At 41.9% G+C, this 16,721-nt stretch overlaps 2 protein-coding genes across 2 annotated transcripts; both read right to left on the bottom strand.

Moving 5' to 3' along the window:
* Positions 1 to 269: 269 nt before the first annotated feature.
* LOC133133262 (mitochondrial ornithine transporter 1-like) lies at positions 270 to 5,912 on the bottom strand. Its single transcript, XM_061249363.1, has 6 exons — positions 5,762 to 5,912; positions 4,311 to 4,569; positions 1,558 to 1,698; positions 835 to 1,007; positions 543 to 701; positions 270 to 394 (listed from the first exon to the last, which is right to left on the bottom strand). The coding sequence occupies exons 1-6, from the start codon at positions 5,910 to 5,912 to the stop codon at positions 270 to 272; spliced, it is 1,008 nt and encodes a 335-aa protein (XP_061105347.1).
* Positions 5,913 to 11,604: 5,692 nt separating this feature from the next.
* Positions 11,605 to 16,478, bottom strand: LOC133132258 (high mobility group protein B3-like). The gene is made up of 5 exons (XM_061247590.1): positions 16,325 to 16,478; positions 14,401 to 14,599; positions 13,467 to 13,609; positions 12,848 to 13,022; positions 11,605 to 12,433 (listed from the first exon to the last, which is right to left on the bottom strand). Exons 2-5 carry the CDS (start codon positions 14,548 to 14,550, stop codon positions 12,284 to 12,286), a joined length of 618 nt encoding a protein of 205 aa, XP_061103574.1. The 5' UTR covers positions 14,551 to 14,599; positions 16,325 to 16,478; the 3' UTR covers positions 11,605 to 12,283.
* Positions 16,479 to 16,721: the final 243 nt, after the last annotated feature.

Genomic DNA, 16,721 nt, shown 5'->3' with positions numbered 1-16,721 from the left:
CATGGTCCGATGATATTTTGTAGATTAGGTGCTTTAACAGTCCAATAGGCTAACGCCAAGGTTTTTAATCCAGTTATCTGGCTAACTCAGTAATCCTGAGGTCCCAGCGCTCCATAATTTTAACAATTCACATGTGGTTAAATTGCTAATTCTCAGCTTCTCTTCAAGGGTTTCACCATGTAGAAGTGTTTATACATAACCCCAAGCACATTAAATCCCCAGCTATGATATCAGCCAACTGACAACAAGTGTCATGTGGGGGCATTCTCTCAGCTGCCCGTAGCCTGGCTGGTCAGCGCTCTCCTGATCAGCTCGTACACCAGGAAGAGAGCGCCGTTTGAGGGGAACGCACGCAGGACGGTGGGGGTAAGGCCAATGTACAGGGCAGGAACTCCTGCAATAGGAGAACACACCACCATTACCACAACAAAACACATTTTAGGTTAGACCCCAGGGGGCTTTTGGAGTATGACAAACTGAGGAGGAACTGAACTGAAAGGTGTGGAGATCAGAGAGCAGAGGGTTGAGGGGTAGATTCCTACCTTCAGTGCGGATGATGCTGAGGAGGGTATGGAGGAAGCCCGCCTGTTTGCCAATCATGGATAGCACTTGGATGCGGGACTTGACAGAATCAATGGGGTAAACAGCCAGCCAAAAGAAAGCTCCCCCAATGCCTCCACTCACCACCAGTGGGAGAGCATCTACAGAAAGACAGTGGGCAGAGAGGTGGAGATCAGAGAGAAAGGTGAGTTAGAAAGAGGGCATCAAGGCTTTTTTAACTGACCTTAATTTTTCGGAAACCAAAGGCATTATTGACATGGTGGGGTGTCTTACCGAGCTGGTCCTTAGAGCATCCTGGCTTCGTTAAGAAGGTGCGGCTGATCTCGTAACCACCAAAGAAGAAGAAGTATCCGGGTACCTCACGGAGCCAGGTGCTGGTCATTCCCTGGAACAGCCCCTGTGGCCCCTCCGTCTGCAGGATGCTCTTCACCATGGACCAGGTGGAGCTGAGGGAGGAGCGACATCACCACCACAGCCAGGAGACCATATGCCACCATCCTTCCCCTATAACCACTGTAGCTTTGAGACCACACCCTCACACCCATCTGAGGAAACCACACCCTAACACGTGACCTCAGGAGACCACACCCTCACACGCATCTGAGGAAACCACACCCTAACACGTGACCTCAGGAGACCACACCCTCACACGCATCTGAGGAAACCACACCCTAACACGTGATGTCAGGAGACCACGCCCTAACACCCACCTGAGGAAACCACAGCCTCACACTGACCTCAGGAGACCACGCCCTAACACCCACCTGAGGAAACCACAGCCTCACACTGACCTCAGGAGACCACACCCTCACATGTAACCTCATAATAATAACCGAGTAATGAGAGGCATGCACAAGCCACCAGCCGGTGAGGTCTTCTCCTGGGGCCACTAGAATATTACACACTCTCCTCAGGTTACACCCTCACACCCATCTCAAGTGACCACACCCTCACACGGAACATTGTAATAAAAACCCAGTAATGAGAGTCACTCACACACCACTGGCCAACGAGGTCTTCCCTGCGGCCCTCATCTCGTGCAGGGCCTGCATGCGGCACTTCACCAGCTCAGTGGGACAGAGCACCAGGGAGGAGAACACCGACGCTAACGAGCCTGCTGCTGCATTCTGCAGGTCACTGAAATACACAGAGACAGAGGCAAAAACAAACACTGAAATACGCAGAGACAGAGACATGAACAAACACACTGAAATACATAGAGACAGAGACATGAACAAACACTGAAATACGCAGAGACAGAGACATGAACAAACACTGAAATACACAGAGACAGAGACACGAACAAACACACTGAAATACACAGAGACATTAATACACTGAAATACACACAGACATGAACAAACATTGAAATACACAGAGACAGAGGCAAAAACATCACACTGAAATACACAGAGACAGAGACATGAACAAACACTGAAATACACAGAGACATAAACAAACACACTGAAATACGCAGAGACAGAGACATGAACAAACACACTAAAATACACAGAGACAGAGACAAAAAAAAATATTTTTTAATATATCATCCATACCAATAATAATAATATACTGTATTTAATTGTAATCCCAGACTATTTCATGTGTGTTCCAGGCCTGCTGACCCCCTTGTTCAAAAACGATTTCTACTAAAGATTGTGCCCCCACAATATAAAATAGATAGATATCAGTTTCAATTTCTTTCAAATCACAAAATAAAATCTAAATCTTCTGGTGTACTGTTGAATCAACCTGTTTCCAGGCCTGGGGCACAGTACATGACTGAAGATGGCCACATAAACACTTCAATTCCACGGCCAAATCATTTTCCCTTTCCGCTAGACTTCTGATGGTTGCCATCACACATTTCTATATTTGGGCCAAGATTGTGCAAACCAAGAAAGCAACATTTGTTGTGACCTTTACATCCCCAAATACCAGTAGTGTAATCTAACACTGGATATACACATGATTGATATCACTGACAGTGAGCTGTGTAACCAATTTCTTTATAATAAATCATTTTTTGTTTAAAACTGAGCATACAGCTCTAACTGCAGAGTCTGCAACAAAGAACAAAGCTAATACCTACCATGAAAGTCCATCTAAGGTGAAGCAAAATATTTGCTGATGTAAGTACAAAGGCCCAAAAAAGTAGTTTGAGCTTCTTTTCACTCCCTTTCCTGCTAAAGTGCACAATTTGGGTTATTTTCTTCATTTATCATACTCATACTCATATCATACATTTAGAAGACCATTAATCCTTCATACATAGCATGCTTTTTAGTTTAGTTTGTTTCAACTAAAAGAATGATATCGGCATAAATTAAGGCACCCAATGTAATGTTTTTAACTTCCACACCCAGATTTGCATGTTTCCTCTAAAGAGCTAAGTCATTAACGTATAATGTGAAGAAAGTTGGCGGAAATACATATCCCTCTTTAAAGTCATTGACTTGTATACATAAAACAGGAGAGGCGTGAAGGGCTTTGATTGCTTGATAGAATTCAGACTCGCGAGGTCTGAAAATATAAATGTGCTGTGAGATAGAGAGGGAGACAGTTTATTGATGACCATAGTGGACTAGGATTGATTGGAGGGCCAAAGTTTATGTCCACTGTTTGCCCTTTCCCCTATGTTTCCTTGTAGTTATGGGACTTAACAGTCCTATGTCAATGGGTGTAGCTACAGACCCAGAATCCTTTTGAATAATTAGGCAAACTGAATTTCTGGAAGCAACTACTTGCTCTACATTGATAGTTGACAAGACAATAAAACACTGAAAATAGAAAAGAAATCAGCAAGGTCCAACATGTTTTCTTGCTGGTAAATACAGGAAAATTCCTCAGAAACATTTCCTCAGAGCCCTGGCCTAATCAGTGTTCATATAGCTTTACTCCATTTCCCCAATTTCCAGACCAAGGAGCTGATGCTGTGAGCACTGTTCACAAGAGCCCTCATGAATCGGTGACATCAGATTCTCATCCATCAAAACCTCAGCAAAACCTGATCACTTGTCGCCTAGTGGATTTCTAATCTCTACAAGCAGAGGAAAGCCTGCAAAGCCGTTTTCCACCGAGGGTCAGGAGATAAAAGTTATCCTCAATGCTCAAGGGACCAAGGAGGTTTCAGACAGTTTCTACAGCAAACACTTCATTTGATGTATGGCTGCCCAGCTGATGGACTGACTGGCAAGGTTGGAGAGTGAAAAGGATTTTCATTTTGAGAGTAAGCAAAGCTACAAATCTTAATGCTAACTATACATGTGTGCACATTGGCTAGTTCTTCTGAGTTCTTCATTTCCTGATCTCTGGCTGGCTGATTTACTAACAATTGTAAAATTGTTAGTAAAAGCACATTTCAGGAGGGACAGAGGCACATAGTATGTAGGTATTGAAACAAAGATTTAAACAGTGTAGCTATCCAAATAAAAATGAATTAATGAAAATATTCCTTGCAAGGATAAGCAAACATTTTCCCATGACAGATACAAGGTCGACTGGAAGAATCCTTTTTCCATCCTTCTGTCATACAGGTAATCACAGAGACACAGAATTAGACTCACAGAGACATGGACTGATCCACAGACAGAGACACAGCCCGGAAACAAAGAGATTCAGACAGTGGCTCACAGACACGCAGTTGGACTCTCAGACAAACAGAATTAAATGTCCAAATGTCATTGTCCAACTCCCTACCTGTCCTGCTCCTTGCTCTCACACCCTTCCCTTTCGCCTCTCCATCTCACCTGAGTTCTGAAGTGCTCTCCAGACCGAAGGTCCGAGCGGTGAGCTGCTGGCAGGTTCCGTAGCAGGCGAAGAGGACGGCATTCTCCGCCATGTTGGCCAGGAGGGCAGGCATGGTGCCCTGGTACAGGCCCCACACTCCGTCCTGTCGGTATGTCTTCAGGGAGCAGTCCACGAAGCCACTATACAAGCTGGGAAACGTCTGCAGCTTCGTCTTCACCGTGTCAAAGGGCTGTCCGCTTAACACACACGCCACTCCCCCTGCACCGAACGACAACAGGGCCGGGGCCATCACACACAACACGCTGAAACCAGCATGAGGGTGGCCTGTAGCGTAGTGGTTAAGGTGAATGTCTGGGACACGCAAGGTCGGTGGTTCTAATCTCAGTGTAGCCACAATAAGATCCGCACAGCCGTTGGGCCCTTGAGCAAGGCCCTTAACCCTGCATTGCTCCAGGGGAGAATTGTCTCCTGCTTAGTCTAATCAACTGTACTTTGATCTGAATAAGAGCGTCTGCTAAATGCCAATAATTTAATGTAATGCATTGGTCAGGACTATAATTATATGCACATAACTATTTATGTACATTTTGACTGTATACTGTCAGGTGATTTACTGTATATACAATAGTTAAAGGTATAGCAGCATTGCCAAAATAAATTACAATCTACAGCTATGGCTTAAAGGAATAGTTTACTTTCTTGTTTTTTTTCTTGTACAGCATATAATTTCTAGTTAGTGAATGGCTCTGATTGGCATTTTTATCTGCAATGATGGATATTTTAGATTAGATATTTACAGAAGCTAAGGCATACTAGCTTTAAAATGAATAGTATAGGGACACTTGGCGGTTTCTGGTCTACAGCAAGAAAATACACTTCAAGCAACACCAAAGCAGCTTAGACGGTGATGTTATGGCTCCAGAGATTGTATGTGTGGATATTACCTGATTATTCTTCGAAAATTATGTTTAATCTCATTTTCAGTTATCAGTACAGTATTTCCTGTGGGGCAACTGAGACGATTGCACTAAAGGAAAGCATGCTATAAAAACTGATATTTATGTTTCTTTCTGAATTGAGACAGTTAATTATGTTGCCACATTAAAGTACAGCCTGTGTAAACATAACATTGCAGTACAAGCTACTGTAGAATTATTTGGAGAACATTTTCTTGTTTTAGTCCATAACCCCAAATCCCCTATATTGTAAAGCTTGCTAGTTGTTAGAAAGATCAGAATAAATATCCTGCATTGCACATAAAACTGGCTAGGCCAATTGAAAACATACAATAGCTGAAAAGTCGAAATGATATCCAAAAAACCCAGACAGTCACAAGGACACTATCCCTTTAAGGACAAAGGAGACGTTTTTTTCACTTTTGCTTAAATTAAGCGTCTGATGAACTCTGTGGGCACAAAGCACCAGCAGCTTAGTGTGGGGTGTAACTTGCCTGCGGCACCAGCAGTGAGATTGATTAGGGCGTCTATAACAGGGTGCACCCCGCCTTTCTCCACCGCCATCTGGCCCCCAGAGAGGGTCGCGCGCACCAAGGGTCCGCTGCGCACGCAGACAGGTACATCCATCAGTTTAGCATCTGACATTTTATTAAATACATTAATATGCAAATGAAGTGGTTCAAGCTCTGTTCATGATCGTGACACACTCAAGCAGCCTTATTGCTCTTCCTCTCGAGTAAGGCAGCCTGCAGCCTCGTGGTTAAGGTACACGGCTCGGACCTGGAAGGTTAGTGGTTCAACTTCCGGTTGTAGCCACAGTAAGAGGCCCTTGAGCAAGGCTTTAGCCCCGCATTGTTCCAGGGGGAAGGTCCCCTTAGTCTAACGAACTGTAAATCGCATTGGATAAAAGCTTTAACTAAATCTATCAAAAGCATGGATGATATCTATCACATCAATTGGATGCTACTGGCATCCATATCAAATTCACACTTAGATGAGAGGCTTTGCTTTCCATATACAACAAAATACAAATCAAATAGTTTCTACTTACTCTGGAAGGAGGTTTAAGCCAATGAGGGTGCTATGGTCATGTGTGGAAGGTTTTTGAAATACCCTCAGAGAACATACATTAAACTTGATATTCACAAATTAAAAAAAAAAATTAATTATGAAAATATGATCCAAACAGGACAGATCCCACAATTAGCAACAAACTGCAGGTTCTTAAGGATGGTATCTTAGTCCAGCGTCCGCAAGGAAAACAAGAAGAATAAACATGTTATTTGCTTTCCTGCTCTTAACAGACTTTGGGTCCACGTGACGTTCATTGATCAAGGGTTCAAGAGGTGGAAATGTTCAGCCTGCATACCATAGTCTAAGAATGTTTGTTTTAGAAAACAAACTTGATCTATCTTGAATTGATCATCAAACAAGAAATGATCAGATTATGGATATTTGGTTGGTAGTTCAGTTCATTTGCAAATTCAGATCCAGACCCATTATTGCACTTGCCATTTCATATGTAGATGAACTGTATATGTATTTATATTTATATGTACACTCACTGAGCACTTTATTAGGAACACTTCTTATTAATGCCATTATCTAAATAGTCAATCATGTGGCAGCAGTGTAATCATGCAGATACGGGTGAGAGTTTCAATTAATGTTTACATAAACCATCAGAATGGATAAAAAATGTGATCTCAGTCATTTCGACCATGGCATGATTGTTGGTACTTGATAGATTGAAGTATTTCTGTAACTGCTGATCTCCTGGGATTTTCACACAGAACAGTCTCTAGAACAAAAAACATCCAGCGAGCAGCAGTTCAGCAGACAGAAATGCCTTGTTGATAAGGGAGGTCAACAGAGAAGCGCCAGACTGGTCCACACTGGTGTGTGAGTGTGTGTATGAATGGGTGAATGGGTGAATGAGAAGCATCAATTGTACAGCGCTTTGTTAAAAGGCACTATATAAATTCCAACCATTTACCATTTAGTGTTTTCAGTTCAACAAAAGGGTTTATTCATTTGCAGGGTTTTTGTAAAATATTATTTGAGTTTATTTAATGTATCCTGTGTTTTGGATTGGCTCAGACAGATTTTGTGTGTGATGATAGGTTGTTTTAGATGTTTTTAGAAGGTCCTGAAAACCTGCCAGCCGTACAATGGAAGACAATATAGGGTATTCTTGCTTCATGATTGAAAGCAAGGAAATACACTTAAGCAACTCCATAGAAACTTGTAGCAGCAACAATATGTCATTATGGAAGAAATTATTAGTTTTTTACAATCGTTTTCACACTTGTCTCAATACCATGTCCACTTTTTCAAAACACTTAAACTGTGGATATCTTTGTATTGCTTTCATAAAATTCTGATCACTGTGGATGGAGATATGTTGCATTTTGACAGAAAAAATTAAACTAAATGCTTGAAATACGTAAAACAGATAATTTTAGCAGAAAGTTTATTCAGTTTATTCAATTTTTTTGTTAGCAGTCTTGTTACCATCTATACAAAAGTGTGGTCATACTTGCATTGAAATGTGCATGTATATAGGGAAAATATAGATATAGTCACTGAAGAGATTTTTCCACTATTACTGCTGTATATGTACTGCTGAAACACCTGGCCGTCATTTCAGTGAACAACCTACCCAGGTCTTTTTTTGTTTGTGCCCCGTTACCACATATACAAAATGGGCCACCTTTGGGTTGGCATTTGCATTCTTTGGCCTTGGTGGGGGAAATGGATGCAGCCAGAGGTAGAGGAAGAAGACGTCGTGGAAGACCAAGAACAGTTGTGTCTGATGAGTCATTGATCATGTGGTAAATCATGGTCTGTCCCTGAGGGAAGCAGGTTCAAGGCAAACCAACAGGTACTATACAGTATTTACAGCATTCTGACTGAGGCATTCAATTGATGTGTATATTAGAGTAGTACTGTGATTTGAGAAGTCTCCAGAAAAAGTAGTATCAGTGCACATTTGTCTTTAACTCACTACAGGACCCAGTGGTTACCTCACACAGTCACACAGGGGGAAGGGGAATAATATTTATGCCTCAACAGGAGGATGCAATAGTTGGGATGGTCATTGCCAACAACAGCATCAGGCTAAGAGAAGTATGCAACAACATAATCGCAGACAACAACATATTTCCAACAATTGACAGTGGAAGCACTACAACCATTTCAAGAGTGCTACAGAAACATCAGATCAGGATGAATCAGTTGTACACTGTTCCCTTTGACAGTAACTCTGAGCGTGTCAAGGAAATCAGGTACCAATATGAAGTTTATGAAGGTATATGTGAAGGTATATGACCATAACCCACATGACCAGATGTCACTTCTAGATGCAATGGCTGCTGGGTGTATGGACATAACAGTGGATCACATCCAGGGCTGGATAAGGCACGCAAAGAGATGTTTTCCTTGGTGTCTGGCAAGAGATAACATTCGGAGTGATGTTGATGAAATTCTATGGCCAAATGCAGGGGACAGGATGGATGGGCCAGGCCAACAGTAGACTTCTGATACTGAGAGGCAGACAATTTTATTTGGGCAGATTTACTGTATATAGTGAAAATATTGCTATTTGGTATGTATTTGTTATTGACTGTAATGTATTTTGAGTAATTGATTGTATTGTATTTTTCTTTTCTGAACTACAGTATATTGTACTGTGAGCAAATGGCAAAATACTGTAAACCCCCTGAAGAATACTGTTGCTTTCGTGATTTGTTTCTTTATCATATATTGTTTTACATTACACAGTACAAAATTGTTATTCTGGGTTTCCGATACAGTAAAACATTCATTTACAGTTTACTGTAAATGTACCACACTCAGTCATGAGAGGCAAACCAACTTTTGTTAGAGGCAAACCAACAGATCAAAAGTTTCTTTAGCTACTTGGCTTGAAATATTTGCGGATGCAAAAATAGAGGAAAGGGAAACACATAATATATTTAGCAATGCTCCAATATTGAGTGACAAAGTGGTCTTATAGGAGAACGCATATGCTATAGTTAAAGCAGCATGAGTCACTTTTGGGTGAAGTATGAAGTGTTTTGGTGGTTGAAGTGCATTTTGCACCAAAGGTTAACTGATGTGCTCAGGTGCGTGTTTCAAAAGCACACTGTGTGAAGAGTTTTGAAAAAGTGGACATGGTATTGAGACAAGTGTGAAAACGATTGTAAAAAAAACTGTAAATAAAGTAATATCTAAAAAAAACTGAAAGCGGTTTCCTCTCATTCTAACCAAAGTGGAGCAATTGCATACATTTTTAAAGAACCATACATTAAGCCTACTTACCTGAGCAAATTATACTAAAAGTGAAAAGAGAAACATATCCAGTCACCAAAAAAGAAAATAGGATGCACCAGAATCACTAAAGAATCAGTGTTATCAATTATAAGCAGGGGAAGGTTAAAGTTCCATATGAAAGTCTGCACTCCATACACAGTAAAATGTTCAGTGTTAAATTAACTCTTACGGAGTACATATGGTCCCTATCGGACTCATGTACGGTTAGAGCTGGATTAAAGCAGCCCATTTTCCTGTGTAGGACACCAGAAATACTGAGCTTTGGGAAAACTGGCTGCTCACTGCCTCTGATCTCAATTGGAGTTGAAATGATGCTCAGTGGCATACTACAGCCAATATAAAATGCAAAAGGCTTATGTACATAAAATGGCAAGCCTTGATAGGCTGAATGCTCCCATTTGTCACAAAATGGGTATTTACTGACAAAATACAATATACATTTACAATCCTTTGCCTCATTGCATGTGGCACCTCAGTCATTTGTTTATACACCGATCAGCCAAAGCATTATGACCACTAACAGATGAAGTGGAGAATGATTATCTCATAATGGCGCAGGTCGCAGTCTGGGATATATTAGGCGGTAAGTGAACTGTTGGTTCGCGTAATCAATGCATCGGACCTCAGGAGAATTGGGCAGACGTGACCGAGTTTGACAAGGGCCAAATCGCTATGGCCATCTCTGAAACAGCTCCTGGACAGCAGGGGCATCTACAGGCAGAGGTCTGAGGAAGGACAAACCAGGACACGGTGACGGTGTTAGGAGGCCATGGCTCATCGATGCAAAGGGCAACGAAGGCCATCCCGACTGGTCCAAACCAACAGAAGGTCTACTGTGCATCGCATGCTGCGGCATAGCCAAACCGGTCAGAGCACCCATACCAACCGCTATTCAGCACTGAAAAGCACCTACAATGGGCACACGAGATCGGAACTGGACCTTGGAGCAATGGAGGAAGCTCGGCAGGTCCAACGAGTCCCGCTTTCTGTTACGATTGTGTGGATGGCCGGCAAGTGTCGGCCGTTTACCTGGGAAGAGATGGCACCACAACGCACTGTGGGAAGACGACAAGCCACTTCACAACTTACAGGACCAGAGACAAGGTTTCGATCACGTTGGCAGCCTGAAGGCAGCCATTCTGCAATACAGATTTATTAGGTCTTCACCTCTTGAAGAATGGTGGATGTAGCACCCCCCAAGCTGACGAGGCCATTATCCTCGAAAACAGAAGGGAAGGCCTGATGCAGCATGGCCCAATACAGCAGTAGATGCTTCAATAAACTTCAATGAATACTGTGGGAGAATCTTGATGGTTAAAGGCAAGCATAGACAAAGGGCACGTTCCCGTGTTTAAGAGATGCAGGACCCTTTCACCCTGCACAACATGCAACAAAATGCCAAAAATCTGAGCCACCATTCAGAAGGCAAAAGTCCAAGAACAGAGCCCAGATCAATGCCATATTACAGTATATGCAGCAAAGCCATTAGGGTCAAGCAATTAAACAGACATGGAACGAATTAGAAGCAAAGGAGAAATTTAATGGGGTCTAAAGCAATGAAAAATTAAGAACCCGATTCAAGCGCTACATTACAATTTAAACTGATGGGAGGAAGGAAAAAAAATAAAAATAAAGCTTGCACCACAATTTACTTCACACACTGAAGAAATGCAGAATGGTCTCTGCTCTGACTCCCTAAGGCGGTCTTGAGAAACCAGTGTTGGTTAGCTTTGCGGCCATGGCTGCTTCCCACTTAAGTAAATAAACCCTTTTCCTATTGGCTTACTTTAGAGAAATACTTGCTCACGAAAGGCCAGACTTACCATCCATTCATTGTAGGAGGAAAGACTAGAGTATAAATGGTCAACCAATTAATTTCTTGCATTCTAACATGGAGATGCACCAGATTTCAAACCATCGTCAAGGAGGTATAATTCAAAGCCAGAAGCTTGGCCTAAACTAGGAATAGCAGAAGACAAAACTGCACACCTTTACAAGAAAATTAAAAATGTAATAGTTTATTTCACTTGTAGCATCCTAAACATACAAAAGAAAAAAAAAAAAAAATTCAGGTGCAAATAAGTACAGAATTTCCACAAATGATCACACTCCATTCTTCAACTGATATTACAGCTAAGAGAAAATTATTCATTTATACGAAAATTATACCATATACATCCCTGCTGAGTCCATAACCACATCAGTGCAGGACAGAAAGATGAATGACATCAAACTTAGAGCGATTCCAAAGACTGCAACCCTTCCTGTCCACAAACTCTAGCCAGACCACAGTCACAATTGAAGTTGACAATACTGGTACATGGCTACAGCCTAGATCTGTGCAATAAAACTCAGAGCTGGGGAAGAAAACTAAACCCTAAGAACCACGTTGTCAAACACCTTACAAATCAAGAGTGGAGGGAAAGAAAAAAGCAAAAATAAAATAATAAAATAACAAAAAAAAGCTTTGCATATATGCTGCAACCACTACCTCTTATTCAAATGCTTCCAGTTAACAGCCAGTAGAAAATTCTGGGGGTGGGGGCAGGGGGATTGGAGCAGGGAGACAAGAGTAGTAGCCTGCTCAGGGTGTACTTGCATCATACCCTATGGCCAACAGCTAGTCTCTCCCTCAGTCACAGTACACAGCCAGGAACAGTGTTCCCAACAAAACAAATAGATTAGTCATCATCTTCATCATCATCGTCCTCATCCTCCTCATCATCTTCCTCTTCATCTTCGTCATCATCTTCAGGAACTTGTACAGGCTTCTTCTTGGGCTTCGGGCCTCCTGCTGCCCCACCTAATTTGCCCTTGTAATCAGCCATGTCCTGCAGAGACACGGGAGTGAGGAATGACAAAGATCCAAAGCTTCATACCCCAGCCCACCCACCACATTCCTCAGCTGAAGGGATCGATCATTCAGTAATGTCTACTGCAGCCCTGGAAGTATCCAGCATTCATTCAAAGTTGTAGTCTATGTGGCCGTAGGAGTGTCAAAAGCATTTTTAGTAGCAGAATTTCAGCATTGGAATTGTTGGCACCAAAATACACAAATTTATAGAAGCCAATTTGAGCAACCAGACATTGCAAGAATTCATTAAGTAGATTATATTGGTGGCTGGCGACTACATAAATTTAGGCATGTCTAGGAGATTTAAGTTGGAGGAAGATGCAAGACAACTGCATGAATGTTCCATTGATCCATTGCAAACTATTAGCGATGGTCAGCAGTCACGCATTACCTTCTGGTATTTGTCCTTCAACTTGTTGGCTTTGATCAGGTATGGCTGCTTATTGGAGTCGCCGAGATTGTTCCACATCTCGCCCAGCTTCTTGGCCACATCCCCGATTCCCAGGCTAGGGTGCTGGGCCTTGATTTTGGGCCGCTGATCCGAGGAGAACAGGAAGAAGCCGGAGCTGTAGGAAGACATGACGGTTTAGGCCAATGCAACCATTTAACCACACCCTTCCCAAAAGAAACCAGCAGCTTGGAATCCTCCAAACCAATTTGAGTTGATCAGTACATGACACATGGGACAGACAAGGGATGGCTCCGCAAGCAAGGTCAGGGAGAGGTGTGCTGGTTTCCTTTTCATCTTAGAAATCAGAAGCCTATTCAGACCCAAGAGAGAACCATGGAGGGAGGGGAGAATTGCTCAATTAAGTGCCGAGTAACATCGAAAGCCATCACACCCTGTGCTCTCCAGGACCAGGGTTTCAGAACCCCGGGACAGCCCTTCGTGGAAAATCACACAAATACTACCATGCGTTTGACAGGAAACCAGACAAGGAACAAAGAGGGAACAAGTTCTACAGGAAACCAGAGGCAGTGAACATAACTATTGCATGGACAGAACTTACGGAGGTCTTTTGGGAGCGTTGGGGTCCTTCTTCTTCTTGCCCTTTTTCCCAGCAGGCATGTAGCTCATCATCTCCTCATCATAGCGTGCCTTGTCCTGCTTCGCCATGTCATCAAACCTGGACTTCTCCTTCCCTGACATAGTCTGTGACACACAAGCACAGCACATGGTTGTTGCAATGCAATCGTCACACACCAAAGACCCAACATTCACCCACTGCAACTGCAACACAGACACACAGGCTTCCCACGTTGTCTTCATGCCTTTACTACACAAAGCTGTACTTCCAGTTTGCAACTCAATTTGTGCTCATCAATAATTTGTCAAATATTGCATAGTCAGTGCATTTTGCATCAATGTCAATGTGCAGTTTTCACTGAAACTTACTGGACACCAACATCTGTGCTTTGAGAGTATAAAGTGCCTTGAGACTAGGAAGCAGTCTGGGCAAATGGAATGCACTCATTACCATCAAGTCAATTAAACTTCAATCCAACTGCAAAACTGATGCCTACCGACAGTGCTGTGAATACAGGTGTGTTTTCAGCCCACTTACACAGGGCATAATTCTCAAACAAAAGCTCATGCACTAGATATTACAGTGCAGAACGGGTAGGGGGGGAAACCCATTTCCAGGCATCTCCAGTTTGTGAACTGGAACAATGTGGCGCAACCAACCGATGTTTAAAGACATAAAGGGACAGTGGTAGTGCAATGTAGTAAAGGAGCCGGGCTTAAGGTTGAAATGGCAGGTTCCCAGGTGAGAGTCCTGTGATACCTTACAGAAGGGTACAGACTGATTTCATTGGAACAAATAACCATAAACTGGTATTATGCTGATATGAAAGTCATTCTGGATGTGGGCATCCATCAACACATTAATATTAAATTAATTACACCACACTGCATGGAATTAAGCCTATTCATCAGCTCACCTTCCACCTGCCAGAGCACTTCTTGGAGAACTCTGAAAAGTTTATTGGGATGTCAGAATTCTTCTTCTTGTGCTCTTCGCGACAGACCTGGACAAAGAAGGCGTAGGAAGACATCTTGCCCTTAGGCTTGCGTGGGTCACCTTTGGCCATTTTGATCGGAGAACTGAGTTTCTGTGGAGGAGACTTCTTTACCAGATTCCTGCAGGAAAGAAATGAGGTTCAAACCAAGTGCGCACAATCAACATTACCCAAGCATATGGATGCATGTAACCAAATATGCATGTTTTATTAATGCCAGGGAAAGCGAGAATATATCCCCCCCAAAAAAAATCTCTTTTTATTTTTATATATTTTTTATTTTATATTATAATATATAAAAGTACTAAAATGCATAGTACCAGTTGAGGTGAATATACCTTTATATGTATATTGTGCGCAGGACATGAAGTTAGTTTTCCGAAAAATTGCCATGTTAACTATTTATTCAATCAATTAGACCGGCACTACTTGAAACTCAAGGCATTACATTCACAAGAGTCCAAGCGCCTCACTTAAATTTCAAAAAGCACGAAAGAGGGACAACACGAATTATTCATCTTCCATTTTGTGAAATGCCTCCTCATGAGAGAAACTGCCCTTTAATTTCAACAAAATCACACATTCTTATTTTGCCTTTTTTAAAAATGACCCTTCTTCAAAGTTTATAGCGAAAGCCAAGCTCGCTTTTCCTCGGTAAGAGCATATAGCCAACTAACAGTACAGCGAGGCATGGCAGCTGTTCTTAACGATCGCTCTGCTCCAATTCATTAAAATGGCTTCTGCAAAGCGAACGAGAGGGTGGCGTAACAAAGCCACGCACACCCCATCGGATTACAAAGGCCGTCACGACAATATATTTGCGTTAAGAATTAAATATTCCGGTAATAGAATGATTATTCTTTTTATTCGAATGCTTTTTTCCAGACGTCACGATACAATGTAGACGGTTTAACTTGTTTTTCTAAGTTGCAGCCTACGCCGGTCCGCTCGGAGCATTACAACAAAGACTGTGCGCCAGCCATGCCGGATACGAAGTAATTCGTGACAAACAAAGTTTAAAACAAAGAGGCAACGATCACAATAGCACGTTTCTTCCCGACAGAACTTTAAAGATAATCGCTCTGGTGGTGAAACAATTATGGTCGACTTTTTAAATAAACTACTACAGCTACAAGATTGGTTATTAGTAGGCCTAAAATGTACGTGCCCCGTGCTGCGTGTTAGAACCGCTTGTCACTGGTTTAAATCGCCAGCCATTTTAATACAGCGGTCTCTGACAATTCAACGAGAAATTAAACGGGTTTATCGAAATTTGGAACAATTTACAGCATGCATTTTTAAATTACCTCCTGGAATAGGTTATTCTGAAAACGAGCATTATATGTAAAAACGTATGCACAAAATAAATCAGATAGAACACTGGCAAACAAAAAACGACTGCGTTTTTCGTTCGTTGTATGCAGCTAGCAAAATTAACCCAAACGGCGAACGATGCTTATAACAAGATTGACATGGCCCAATACTTTACTTATATATAACATTTTGTAGGTTATAGTGTAACTGAAATGTAAAAACTTAAAATTAATTTTATCCAGCTCGCAGCCATTGTTGCGACCTTGTACAACCCAGGCTTGAAACGCAGACAAGAGCTAAAGGCTAAAATTACACGATTACTTTACGGAAAGATCTCAATCATATATTTAACTTGGCTAATAAAAATAGATTACACATAGCTTTACGTTATTCCTTTCTGCTGAAAATGTTAATTTAACAAGTAAATAATACATAATTGCAATGTATGTTATTTGGTCGTCATGCAAACAATTCAGGCCAATTAAAATCGCGTTTCAATCCCAAATATTTCACTTTCAACACTTCTACGTACCTGCAAAGCTCCTTCGCATACACTCGCACAAGGCTGGATTGCCTTCTCTTTAAAGGCTATGCGCACAGCCTCGCGCTAGCTCAATACGAGACCGGCCTGATTGGCTAGTCGCGTTTCTGGTTTGAAACAGCCTCCATAACTACTGATTGGACAGAATTTGATACATATTCATGATATATCAGCTACGATTGGCCGAAGTCAAGGCAGAGTTTCCTGACTTTCCTAAAGAGCCACCTGAAAAATTGATAAAAACATAAACAAATGTTTAAAGGGAAGAGAACATTGCGAGCAAGAGAACATTGCGCGCGCACATACAACATACGCTTGGATGCTGATGATGTGTCATGATAATGATGGGTTGATTGTGTGTTTTATTGAAAAATAAAAGTGATTCACT

The sequence above is a fragment of the Conger conger genome, chromosome 7 (assembly GCF_963514075.1).
Source record: "Conger conger chromosome 7, fConCon1.1, whole genome shotgun sequence".
NCBI lineage: Eukaryota > Metazoa > Chordata > Actinopteri > Anguilliformes > Congridae > Conger > Conger conger.
Note: the sequence above shows the minus strand (reverse complement) of the source record. Positions and strands in the feature narration are given on the sequence as shown.